This window comes from Fopius arisanus, unplaced genomic scaffold (genome assembly GCF_000806365.1).
Source record: "Fopius arisanus strain USDA-PBARC FA_bdor unplaced genomic scaffold, ASM80636v1 scaffold00020, whole genome shotgun sequence".
Taxonomy (NCBI): Eukaryota; Metazoa; Arthropoda; class Insecta; order Hymenoptera; family Braconidae; genus Fopius; species Fopius arisanus.
The window spans coordinates 460,396-473,843 of NW_011887759.1; the positions used below are offsets into that span (position 1 = coordinate 460,396).

The 13,448-nt window shown below is 39.2% G+C and overlaps 1 protein-coding gene across 1 annotated transcript in view; it reads left to right on the forward strand.

Annotated features, from left to right (window-relative positions):
- ome (dipeptidyl peptidase 4 omega) overlaps positions 1-13,448 on the forward strand; it is a 174,686-nt gene that overhangs the window by 106,143 nt on the left and 55,095 nt on the right. Inside the window, exons 2-4 of the mRNA XM_011301224.1 lie at positions 565-784; positions 8,250-8,344; positions 9,905-9,979. Of these exons, the coding sequence (XP_011299526.1) occupies positions 565-784; positions 8,250-8,344; positions 9,905-9,979 (390 nt within the window). The remainder of the gene's footprint in view (positions 1-564; positions 785-8,249; positions 8,345-9,904; positions 9,980-13,448) is intronic.

The following is a 13,448-nucleotide window of genomic DNA, read 5'->3' on the forward strand; positions in this document are numbered from 1 at the left end:
CAACGTTTCATTTTTCTTGCCATCAGGGGCTCGTTTGCATTTTTTTTTCCGGAAGAAGGTAGAACACGTTTGTAAAAAAATCAGCCCGTAAATATGCAGTATGAAGGGCAAAGAGAGCGGTAAATCTGCGGGCATATATTTGAATAAATTTAACCACGTGTATAATTTAAAACCTGATTCTGCTTGAGATGAGGGTTAATCGATTACGAAGGAATTTCGCTTGCCAGCAGCAGAGCACCGATTTACCTCACATCATATCAAAGGTGAAATTCACATTTCATCTCGCCGTCCAATTTACCTCTAAAGAAAATCACCTCTGGCCAAATATTGACGAAAACATAAAATTTCCGTGCTTTCCACCCGGAATGGATGCCCTTGCTCCACCAAAAGCCTTTATTCTCACTCCATTCCAGGTAGAATGGAAAAATTCCGTGAGTAAAAGAGACGAACAAAGTGGTATCGCATTTATTCTCAAAGTTCATCGATTCTCTAGTTCTTCAAAGTGATAGAATCACCTGGAAATTCAACTCCAATGAACCAACATTTTTTATTTCACTGTTACAGGAACTGATGACGAAAAACAACCGTCGAAATTGGCGTCGGCTGTTGGTTGGCGGACTGATAGCAATCTTAGTGCTTGCACTGCTGATCACAGCGATTATTTTACTCACGAGTAGTCCAAATTCTCCAAATGCCCCGACACCTACTGCATCTAAAATTACTCTCGATGACTGGCTCTTCGGATCCTTGACCACCAAACCCTTCAATGGAACCTGGATAAATGGTGAGTTTGACAAAAATTTATATTTCCTCCAGGTTAATAGACTTGTGACAACCGAACACTGAAAACCTCATCGACATTTCGCGTATATTTATTATTTCCATCTTGTGATAGTGGAAAACACAAATTTTTATGAGAGTCAGAAAAATGGAGAGGATTTTACCGCGCAATTTAAACTCACTGCGCATTTTATCGTTTTTTCTAATATTCAATCAACTTATTCCTCTCACGTATCTATCTCAACAGTGGATCATGAGGAACTCACTGCAAGTAGTATAACCCATTTGTGGCCAGCCATCGGAGTTATTTCAGTTGCCCTCTATACTTTCAAGATTTCCCGTTGTAATACCCGAAAACCTCAAAAAATTATCGGATATATCTCGGAAGAGGGAGAAATTCCCATTTTCTATAAAAAATCGTAAATTTCTTGAAATTAATTGGAATTCAAATAATTTCCATATTCCCGATTAGAATAATCTCAATAATTTCCAAATCTCAGTATTCACACTAAGCAATCAACTCATCAAAATAAAAACCACGTAAATAATTCGTTACCAAATTACCATAGAGTCCAGCAACTAAATTCAATGAAGCCCTCCGGAAATTTAATTGAAAATAACGTGGCAAATTACACCGGGAATCCTTCCATTAAACAAATCCGTGAGAAACCGGCAGTGCATTGTCGTGTGGTTTGTCGGTAGCGGTTTATACCCTAATCCGCTCTCACCGGGATTCTCCAGTGATGCGAACCCTACAACACCCCCAATCCACCCCCTTTTTCTCACCACCCCCTTTTCAATGGAGACAGAAATACCGATTTCAAACGCACCAGTCGTTTGCAGTCACGACACATATGGCCCTTCTCACCACTATTTGGCAACTCAATAATTTCCCAACTAATGAAATTTTCCAATGCACGTTGTTCGCTCTATCCCATTTGCATCATCAAATAGTTCATTCTAATGCAATCGGTCTGCATGTTTTCATCGTTTCCTTCAGAATATAAAATAATTTATCAGCGATTAGAGTAAAATAACGGAATCGCATTGAGATTAATTTAAAATTACTGGACTGATCGTTGAAATAGTCTTACCAATTAGGGGCTGTCGGTGGTTTGGGAGGGAGGGGGGGAGGGGGAGAGGTATTAGGCGAAGGATGAAGGGGTAAGAAGTTGGGGAAAGTGTACCGTTAGCTTTTGCAGTTATAGTGGTGGAAAACGAAGTAGTGGAATGGGAATAATGGGGTTGATAAAATTCCGCTTTGGCATGGACAAAACTTTCTTGAGATTAAAATCTTTTCTAAAGTATTTTTCACACCCAACTGCCTTCATTATTCACTCCGGTTTGTTTTCTTCCTGTTTCTACCTTTCATTTGATCTTTTTTTTCTCCATCTCGAGTAACACTTAAATCCCTTCAGAATACCCGGAAGAATATCCTTTATTTCATCCCTCGGGCTGAGTCTTTCTCTCTCTTTTAATCACTACAAATTTATGTGGTGATTATGAGAGACGGAGGTGCGGAAAAAAATAATGAGACTTTGGTTGGAAATTTTTTCTATCCCCGTCGAATAGTTGAGTGATAAAAAAAAGTGTCGTTTGAAGTGCGAAGATATCGACATGTTGGAGAAAAAAAATATCAGCTGGAGTTACCAATTGTACGCGGGTGTTGGAGCGTCACAAGCTAACGACCGCATTCCGTAGGTTCCACACTTGCAAAGTTTTCGGGATAACGATCGGGGATAAAATACGGTTCTCCCAATTTTGTGAAAACAGTCCGGGGAGAGGCTTTATCCGAGATTCTGAGGGCATTGGGAAAACGTAGTGACTCCCGTGGGATGAACCATTCTCCCAAACAAACTCATGCGCTTACAGTGGTGAGATATATACCCTTTCCCGATTTCACCGGACGCTTGTTTCCGGGTGGATGTGAATGAGGAATAAAAGAAAGAAAAGGTTACCCCAGCTATTCCTCTTTTTTCACTTCCGTCTGGTGTTGAGATCATTGCTATTCTTCCGGGATGTGACTATGAGTAAAGGTTACTTTCAATTTGTCCACCATTTCATTTCATTCATATCAATTCAACATTTCTCATTCCCTTATTTTTTTTCTCAACTATAACCATTCCTTTCCTTTTTTCTAGTCATCATATGGGGACAACAAAATTTTACCAACAAAATTCAACAAACGTTGACAATTTCAAAAGTACAAGGAAATTAATTAAAGATTCATAATTATTCATGAATTTGCATCTGCTGTCATTATTTTCATGGTTCAATTATTGTCCAGTAGAAATTCATTTTTGTGATGTGTGCCACAAATACTTCATGTAGAACAAAAGAAATTAGCATATTAATTATCACGAATTCGGAGTCAATCCGCAAAAATTTGAATTCTCCAATTAATGTCATGACATTCAGTGTAGCCAATTTATTTCCTCTTTCATCACCCAACGATCCATTTCCAATTCATCTGGCGTGATAAAAAATTATGCAGCTCGATCATTGAAATTGAAGGGAGAACTTTTATACGATGAAATTCAAACCATTGGCTTTTTTTTTCGCAATAGCAATCGAACAGCTGCAACCCGATAGCGTTTTCCCGCTGTTAACCTCATAACGTCAATGCCATCGACTCGCGCTTTTGTGAATCGAAAAAATATAAATATTGAAAAGTGTAAAAAATGATATATTGAACACACAGGGGTACGTGATTTATTGCTTCAGCTGAAATTCGTTTTTCACCGGAAATCTTCCATTATCATATGATGCAACTCTTTTACCATTATTTTATCCCTTCCGTTAGACACTTTTTTTTCACGAATGAATTTTTTTCCCCACATTGTTTCTCCTCGTTAAATTTTCAAAGACAAGTGAAATATTATTCGAATTTATCATTCAGAGTAATAGTAAGAATAACAGAAACAATGAAAAATCGGATAAACAGTTGGTGAAAAAAAAATGTTGTACTATCGTACATCCCCGTTTCCCTCAGTTTCTTTCCACCAACAAACAATTGATTATGTGTCGAGGAAAAAAAAATATCAATAGCAATGAAATCAAGCGAACTGGATGCCCAATTGAACTTACTCGATACTCAATCGCTGCCCTTTTTGTACTCTCGGTTCCACTCTTTTATATCGTTTCCCAATGTTGTCGTTCTAGTCCTATAATCTGATTTCGATTTTCTCAGAATCGAGCGATAAAATAAATAACACTGATTCGAAAACAACGATAATGCGAGTTTAAAAATTTTATTGATATTCATATATATTTATATACGAAATCGACTGACTTCGAGTGTTCGCGTATCGATTGCAGTTCGATTTATTTAAGAGAATGAAAAAATAACATCTTCATGCAATTCAATCTCTTTTCCTACTCGAATCGTTTTTTGATTCTGTAAATGTGGAGAATAAGTTGGAGGAAAAAATGTAAAACCTTTTTATAGAGAGAGAAGTCATACATTGAAGAGTCGGCAAATATTGGAAGTATTGACGATCGTTACAGACAGCAGTGGTACAATCCACTTTGCTCGGTGCAATTATCTCCTCGAATACGATGTTCGTACATACAACCGGAACTATCACTCACGACGTTTTCAATTGCTCAAACTTCTTCATTTTTCCACTTGACAATATCAGCGGTGAAATGGAATGACAGACGCAACCTGGATTTTTCCGAAAATGGAGTTTTGACGTATGTCAAGTAGTAAATAGCGTGAGAGATGTCTGTAACAGGGGATGTAAGTGGTATTTAATTTCATGCTGCACAATGAAAATAGGTTACACCTCATTCCAACAGCTGAGAGCAATTGCCGTTTGAAAATCGATGCGCAACGATTGAAATTATTGAATTTTACGCAATCCCAGTAATTAGCAACAAAGATATAACACAAAACGATAATCAAATATTTTTCCGCAGGCAAACCCATTGGCTTCACCAATTATAAATTGACGATTTAGTCCCATCGATAAATATTCAATATTTACCCACCAGTGTATCAACTCATTAAGTATTCACGCATCGAGTAACTTCCCGTCAATGCAAAATTATGCATATAAGCGCATTATCGACTAATTCGGCAAAATTGCTAATTTTACGAATTGAGGATTAATGCGATTACTCAAATAATCATTATAAAAATCATTCAATCTCCAGGGTCTAGGCCGAGGTCATCAATTTCTCCGCGATTGATCGATTCAAGCTATACTTGGACTGATTAAAGTAGCGTAAATATTTCTCATTACAATTTCAAATAAATTGTAAACTATTCAAGTTTATTTCACTCTGAATCGTAATTTAATTTGCTGTTAATGGAAAATTACAAATATTCAATGGATCAGATTGGTAATTCGGATGTTATGAGTTCAAGATTAGGATAGCGATTCCCGAGGTAAAATCAAGTAGTAAAAGAAAGTAGCCCGTGGTTCTGCATATTCTCTCTACTTGGTCTATGAATTGTAAATCTCTTTCGGGTGACCGAAACCGAACCAACCCTGATTAAGTCTGATGTTCTGGTAAAATTGTTTTCTATATTGAGTGAACCTCATCAAAGTTGACTGGTGCACAATAATATTTAAAATGGCCGATTAAATATTCTTTTGAGCACCGGCAGCTCTTGATCCACGTCGCGCTGGGTGGGATGTTTGGGGGGAAATAAAATTTCTCTAAAAATGATTATGTCTCAGCTGACATTCCGCTGAGCTACAGGTAAATCCAATATTTCTTGGTGTGCGTTCGGAGTGTCGAGTACTTGATGAGAAGTTGATCGGATTATTAGCTCTCGCGGACTGGTAATCATCACTACCACAGCGACAAACTCTGTTCAACTTTTCGCAGTCTCCCACGGATAATCGACGGTGAGGGCCGACATCCTGTCATGGCTAAGGGCGGATGAGCGGTTCGAGCATTGGGGAATTAACTTTCCTTCGCGTTGCTCATTTCACAATTTGATCGATCCGTGATCATCCTAGTGCCGATGGGGTCAATAAGAATTAATAACTTTAGACACTCCATCGAGGATGACATCATGTCCAATAGTTTTTGAGAGGAATCGGAAAAGCCTCAATGTGTCCCATTCGCACAAAAGTTTGTCATGAATTAAACAAAAAAAGAAATGTCATGGATTCTTAACGATTAATTTTCAAGACAATAACACAGAATGCCACATTCAGATTAAAAATCCTGGAGTTTTCCCATTTTTTTTCATCAATTATTTGGAATAATGGAACTAGAATTTCCGTTGACAATCGGGTTTTGGAAAAGCCTGAAGCAGAGAGTGTCGAACCAGCCTTTCGTTTTCTCATGAAAAATCAACAAAAGACTCCAACAAAATAAGAAAGACTAATTCGTTTATCATTGGGAAAACCCCCGTTCCGAAAAGAGGGATGTGACAACTAACGGATTACAGTGTTTCCCCCGCAACGAGATAATCGAAGATTCCCAAAGCTTTCATCTTTTCCAATGGAGACCCCAAGACAAAGCATTAGGCTAGGAAAAATGACAAAGTGAATTCGGTAACGTTAAATGATCAATTTGTAAGACGTGACAGAATTCTCACAGATAAGAAAAGGGAAGAACGCAATTTCCCGCAGCAATGGCGGTGGTCAGCAATTTATTTTCCGACTTATTTTCTTCTGCTTCCTCACAGCCGTATGAAGCCCACATTTTCCGGCTTGATAGACAACTCTGGAAAAAGCGTCAGACAATATTGCCCGATCCGTGAATTCCACCGACAAAGACATCTTGATCTCATTCATGAGAGAAACAAGTAAATGAGGGACAGCAGAGCAATTTGTCAGGACAATTCATTCACCTTTCGCCTTTCGCAAGCCGTATATTGTGTACCTCAATGCCCTATTGCCTTCCTGGAAGGATATAGTATATACTTGATATCCATGAATATACACGGAGGATTATGGAACGCACCGTGACAACGGGTGAGGATTGAGGGAGTGGTAGGAGAAGGGTAATTTGATATCATGCACAGGACGTCGGTTATGGCCTATTCTCCCTCTATCGCCTCGATAATATATAGCTTTAACGATCTACCTTGGTAATCTTACACGGTGACGAAATGAGCTCCCTCTTAGAGACGAGACCCCACACACTCACAGAAACAATACCAGATAACACCTCTCTTATAACCCACATGCAAAAATTCAAAATTATATTAAATTTGCTACATTTGGAAAAGTCCATGCGTTCCCCATCTGTCCTGCGTCCCTCATAACAAGAAAATTATTCATAACTCCACAAATATTATGTACATAATTTCCATGTTTTTCCATATACAGTAAAATGCCGCTATAGTGACACCTCTCCTCAATTTCTTTTTCCACGTATTTTTCGGCTGCCCCACTCTACTATACGCAACGGTCGCAGCGAGCACGTGGTGGGGGTATAGTTGCATGTAATCGGATTCCCCGATTCCGCTTCCCCTACAGCCCCGTGCATCCCCCTATAGCGGGATTTTGCGGTAATTTCGGTCTACAGTTTCCCTGGCAGTCGGTTAGTTCTCATTTAAAATTTTTCCGCCGATTGATTCAATGCATAAATCACATAAATCACGAAATTATTCATGAATTGCTTTGCAACGACTATTTTATAATTTTACCCTGTTTACATATGCTACCCACAGTGAAATGTGTACTGTCGCGTGGCCCTCGATTTTATTTAAAAACTTAATAATTAAACAAAAATAATTATTGCAAAAAATGAAAAAAAAAATTGTATTCTCCAAAAATAGCCTTTACTTCCTAAAAATCCAGTGATAAGTCGAATGAATTACTGAATTTCCACGACTTATTTAATCCTTCGAATTTCATTCTTTCCATGCAGAAATCCGCGGAGATCTCGATAAAACTATAGCAGTCGAAATTCTATCAACTGTTGTGCGAAATCTGTGACCGATATCCTAACACATTCATTGTTCAATAATTTCCGGTGGACGTAACAAAAATGTTGCCGACATTGTCTATTCTGAGCGTCGGAAACTACAGTGGGACAATGCACAGGTGCTTGACAGCAATAAACGGTGGCACCCGGAAATGACACGTTGTACCGTATCCACAGACAGATACAAAACAAGGGGATGCGTAAACCCTTCCAGTCGAATGGAGATTGAAATTTCGCGTACACACGATGACGGCGGGTGGAGATCACTCCGAATGATACAAACACTTGGTCGAGTGTGTCACTCTCGCGGTAATATCCGGATAGATATACGAAACGAAAATGGCCCATGTGTGAATCGATTTATCCATTCACCATTGTATTTTATGGATGTTTAGTTGATGGTGCCAATAAATTCAATTAGTGGTAGTTGTTCCATCCTCACACCTCCCAGGCATTTCTCTCGGCAACACGTGCTTATTATCAATTTCCGAATCAGCGTCGAATTATTTTCATTTTTTTCGCGGATATTGTTTCGCATTTTTATTTTTACTGAGCATTTATTTTTATTTCAGATGATCAGATCCTGTACAGGGATGAACCTGGAAATTTGATGGTTTACAGCATTGAAAATGCTTCAGCGCGAGTATTAATGCCGACTTCGCAGCCTGTGAGTATTATACAGATCCAATAATGTTCACTCAGTTGTATTTTTTGAATCCTTTTAAATTTCGTTTTATTTTCTTCAAAATTTTTCAAATGGCTTTTTTTTATATGTTGAATTTTGGTATTTTGGAATTTTACAATCAATTTTGTCGATTACAATCCACGAAACAATTTGTTTTTTATTCAGACATTACTCATCCTTTCTAAAAAAGTAATGTCAACGCATCCTTTATTTTATTGAATCGACGTGGATGTTTGGAAAACCTATAATTTTTCATTACAATAGAAAATGCTTACAGTCAGAAACAAATTGAGGTACACCCAACAATTTCCATCTCGTTTGAATTTTTTAATTCTCGTTTTCCCCGAGTTCTCAAAGTTTCCTACAAATTGTATGAATCCATTGATATTTAACCGAAATTTTGTGATTGCGTAAAAACCACATTCTCTCAAAAATTCCATTTATTCAAAATGCAAATTATCAATCAACAATTCATTCACATACGCCCCAGTCTCTCCATAGCTAGGCCGACATTCAAGTAATAATGCAATTTTCAATTAAAAAATTCCTCGTCATCTCGATGAAACTAAGATGCACCAATTTGCTATCACAACAGTTTGGCAGCCCTATAACTAAATATTTCGCAATAATTATCGACTAATTTCTCTGACTATCAGCAGATGGACATTTGAAAAGACTAAACCGCTACAAGATATTAAATTATTCATACCCTGACTTTTCCCTAACCCTCGGAGATTCCGTCATTCTCTGATAAATGCTCTATTAAAAAACCAATCACTCAACAAATTGAATGCATCAACAGGCGATCAGTTCTAAAAGATCCCTTCACCCTCTTGAATTTTTTCCCACCAACAAATCCACAAAATATACCGATAATGTTCAATTAAAACGAGTCAGCTCTCAGCACAGCGTCACCACCCCTTAATCTCCATTTTACCGATAAATAACTCGAGATTCATTCCACGAGATGCCGTATGGTGTGGGCTAATTAGTGCCGCAAGGCAAGCCGCGAACGTTAATTTCTCCGTGGACGGACCGAAACGACCGACATGACCCCGGTGCATGTACACATATACAAATTTCGGATACGTGTGTATGGAAGCTGGGGAAATCATCCGCGGAACAAGGTGTGCTAATAAAAAGCTCAGTGCAATGGTGCGAGAGGAGTAGATTGGTGGGATGAGTGAATATGGGGGGTTAGACGGTAACACGAGAGAGGGTGAATGTCGAGGAGAATCGAATTAATCGAACTTCACCACCGCCAACCAGACTGGAGAGACTAGTCGATTTTGCCTTAATTAGCGAGGAAAAAAAACCAACAGCAAGAAAGCGTAATGGGATTATTTTTCACAGTAGCTGTCTTTTTATTTCAAAACCCCTTTTTTTTTTTCACCAACTTTTACCTCTAAAAACCATTTCAATGCTAGCTCCTGGAAAAAATGACAGTTTATACTTGCTAGTGGGTTTTTTTCATTTCCCCAATGGATGTTCAACCGCACAATTTCCACTCGTGGTAATTAGTTTTTTTTGTCAAATTTTCAGGCACTCAGCTCGAGTTTTGATCATCAGCTGTCGCCGGATGGGAATTATCTGCTGTTGGCGTCGAATTATCAGAAGGTGAGTACTTAATGCAGAGGTTCAAGTGTCTTGGTGGGGCGGGGGGTGGTTTGATGAGGGACCTGATGTGAATTCAGGTGCAGATGAGGCCTGAGGGGCCTTCCTAGAGAGATCTGTCAGGTGAAAGGTTAATGAAGTTCTGAAGAAGTTAAATTGTGTTATTTCTTCGGAACACACGATCTGACCCCATCAGGCTAATATGATCCTAATTCCATTTCGGTCTCGGATAGGGATATTACGGATAACCATCATAATAGGGATTAACGACAAGAATTAATCGTATTTTAATTGGAATTGAATTCGGATTCCGCAATTTGATCTTCAAATTTAACCGATCGGAGTGATATTTTCCTCCTACAATTCCAAGTGAATTCCATGCTGTTTACATACGCTACCCGCAGGGCAATTCTAAGTAAAAGAAACTTGAAATTTTTCACTTCCATCTCCTCGAAATTCAACCCCATGTTCTTCTGAATATTCCGGAAATTTATTTAATTATTCCATGAAGTTGTAATTTCCTGGGCGATACAATTATCAGATGGAGATGAACGCAGAAGCGAGAATGGATGAGTAAAAAGTGGTATTTTGATTGAAGACAGTTCCCTCGTCAATTCAAATCAGTGCAACTTTTTGGATTCAACTCTCAGAGTGATGCCTCAAGCTCTGATTTGAATTCCCGCTCACATTAATTTTATGCTGCAAAATGAAAGAGGCGATGAATGCAGTTACAACCAGAGGAAAAAACGAGACCATTGGCTCATGGGGATTGTTGCCTAATGGTTATGCGAGTCGGTTGTCCATTCTAAGGGGGTGATGACGATATTTGCATACGAATGAGACAACCCGACGCAGAATGGTTGAGGTTTACGTGGAATACAATAGAGCGTGATTGCACAAGGGGAAAGGCCAACGCAATGCTGATTGCGCGTTGAAGCTAGAGGTAACCTTCATCGATGACAGAATGAACCCCACCACGAATGCAAGGTCAGGAGATCGAAGATTGAACCTGGGGGCCTATTCTCGACACTTTGGAATGTAAACCGTGACCGAATATTTGGCATTCCCTTGAGAATGCTGATTCGTTAAACACTTCCCCATACGAATGTGATTCACAGACAAATCGACAACATTCATTAACGGATTTGTCATTAGGCTAATCTTGCGATTCTCATCCACGAATCTCTAGAATACTTCGTATGGGAATAAGATTCGCGTGGGAAAATGAAATTGTGGAAGTGTGGCCTTCGCACTTTCATTGATTCCATCGATATTGGATCGTTCAGGTCACACACGCTCATTTATTCATTCATCGATCTGTTTTACGTCTTAATTCTCTTTTGCTTTTGATTAATTACTAAAAAGCACATGGTACAAATGGACAAATTAAACCGTGAAAATTTGAGGAATAATTTCTCTGAATTAATTACCATTACTACGTGACGTGGAAGACTTTCTCATATTAACCCGTAATTATTGCAAGACATTGCCCATTCCTGAATTGGAGTTGAACGTTAGGAACCCGGAGATTTATGAGAAGACTTGTGGATTCTTTTCTCCACAGATTATGAAATTTGAGAGGAGCGAGGAGTTGGTTTGGGCAGTTGAAGGGTTCTTATAGAAGAAAGGAAAGTTAGTAGGTGCAGGTGTAGACAGTCAGTCATCCAGAGAGTTTGGTTTCAAGATCCTTTTGACGATTAGACGTTGACGGTAATGTAGATCATCCCCTTTGATTGAGAGATATTGGGTTTCACCGAAACTTCACTGTTCTCTGGATTCATCCACATTCATGAAGCCCCAGGACTTGTCTATTTCTTTGGAGGTATGGAAAGTGGCCCGAAGATGAGAGTCGAAAGCCCACACATCATGCCATACAATAGTTTCTCCTTTGCATGTCGTAAACAATCATGTATCAACTCTAGAGTTCGCCTGTCACATTGCTCCACAGTAAAATCCAACCATCGGATTGCATACGTTATCGCAGTCCAACTTAACTGTTGTCTGTTGCTATTTATGGAGGCGATCTGGCTGGCGCCAAAATTCTCAGTAACGTCCAGCGCCGTTGCATTGAAAGGAAACTCCACAGCATCCCTTTCATCGGATGGTTGGGATTGCAATCACTGCCTAGTCCACTGTCCATGTGCTCGGGTCCCTAGTCGAATTTACATTGCCAGCATTGTAAACACTTGCTCTGTGAAATTTCATCAATTCCTCATTAATCAAAGGATTCATTAGGCTCCCAAAAATCCCACAATTGAGGGTACCAATTCCACTCTCAATTTCGGGAATAATTCACCTCAGGTATCAGTCGTAATTTCATATTCTGGTGAACATCAAATGTTATGTCTCTTGAATCTACCAACGAATTTACCGATCTTCGTAATTTCCCTCAATTCTGCTCAACAACTCGCGAAATTTTAATTTTTTCGACATTGTTATCGCATAATTCCCATTTATAAACGAACATAGAGCGCTATGTGAGGCCCTAACTTTTCGATGATTGATCCGATGGGCATGCGATATCATCCCTTCAGCCCGTTTCCACAAAATGCCAAATTGTGTTTATTTTTCTTCAATCCTTTGATCTACCAAGCGACTGAACCACTGACCACTGCTCTTTTCACATTATTCCGTTGAACGGCATCACTCGGATGAAAAAGGTTAGAGATATTTTTGAGAATATAGGGGAAGAGTCCTTTTCACAGAGCTTTTAACGCTGCAGGGTGCGCATTGAGTGGACGCTCCTTGATCGCAATGTGAAAAGTATTCATCGGACAAGACCAAAAGGGAGTGCTACAGGGTGAGGGGGGGCTGAGGGGGCATTGAATTAATATCTCACGAATTTTTCGAGTCCCCGGGCTAGGGCATATCCGGGTCAGAAATCAGATATCCGGAAGGGCGTAGCCACTATGAACCTCGTGCGCAGGATTGCGGACAGAGTGAGAGCTGAATTTGCGCAAACCCACACTAACTTTATGTATTCGTGAGTCAGGGAACGTATTACGGGGGGACTATATTGATAGCAAGGGTAGTTCAACGCACGTGTTCGACGAGATCGTTGCATTAATCGAGCATTCGCCATGAATATTGTTCCATGAATCGCGACAGCTTACAACCCTCCTACTTTTATCGAAAAAGTTGGTGGTTCTTACCGCAAGTAGGGAGAACAAAAAATGCAGACCATGTATTTTAGAATGCATCTTTTGTGGAGAAAGTCAAAATTTGTTCTGATCGTTCGTTCGTCCGGCGTTCGAAGGGATGACTTGATTCTGGGTTTAGCTGACTTTTAGCCGAGCTTTTAGGATGCGCCGTCAAAGCATTGGTATTGGAATTTTTTTCCATAATGCTCGGATAAAAATTATAGAATTAAAATACATAATAATGGCATTGAAATCATTCTGACAATTTTCATTATTTCAGTGGTTAAAATCTGCTTTTGCAGAATGAATTGCGATAATGGGGCAATTTTTGT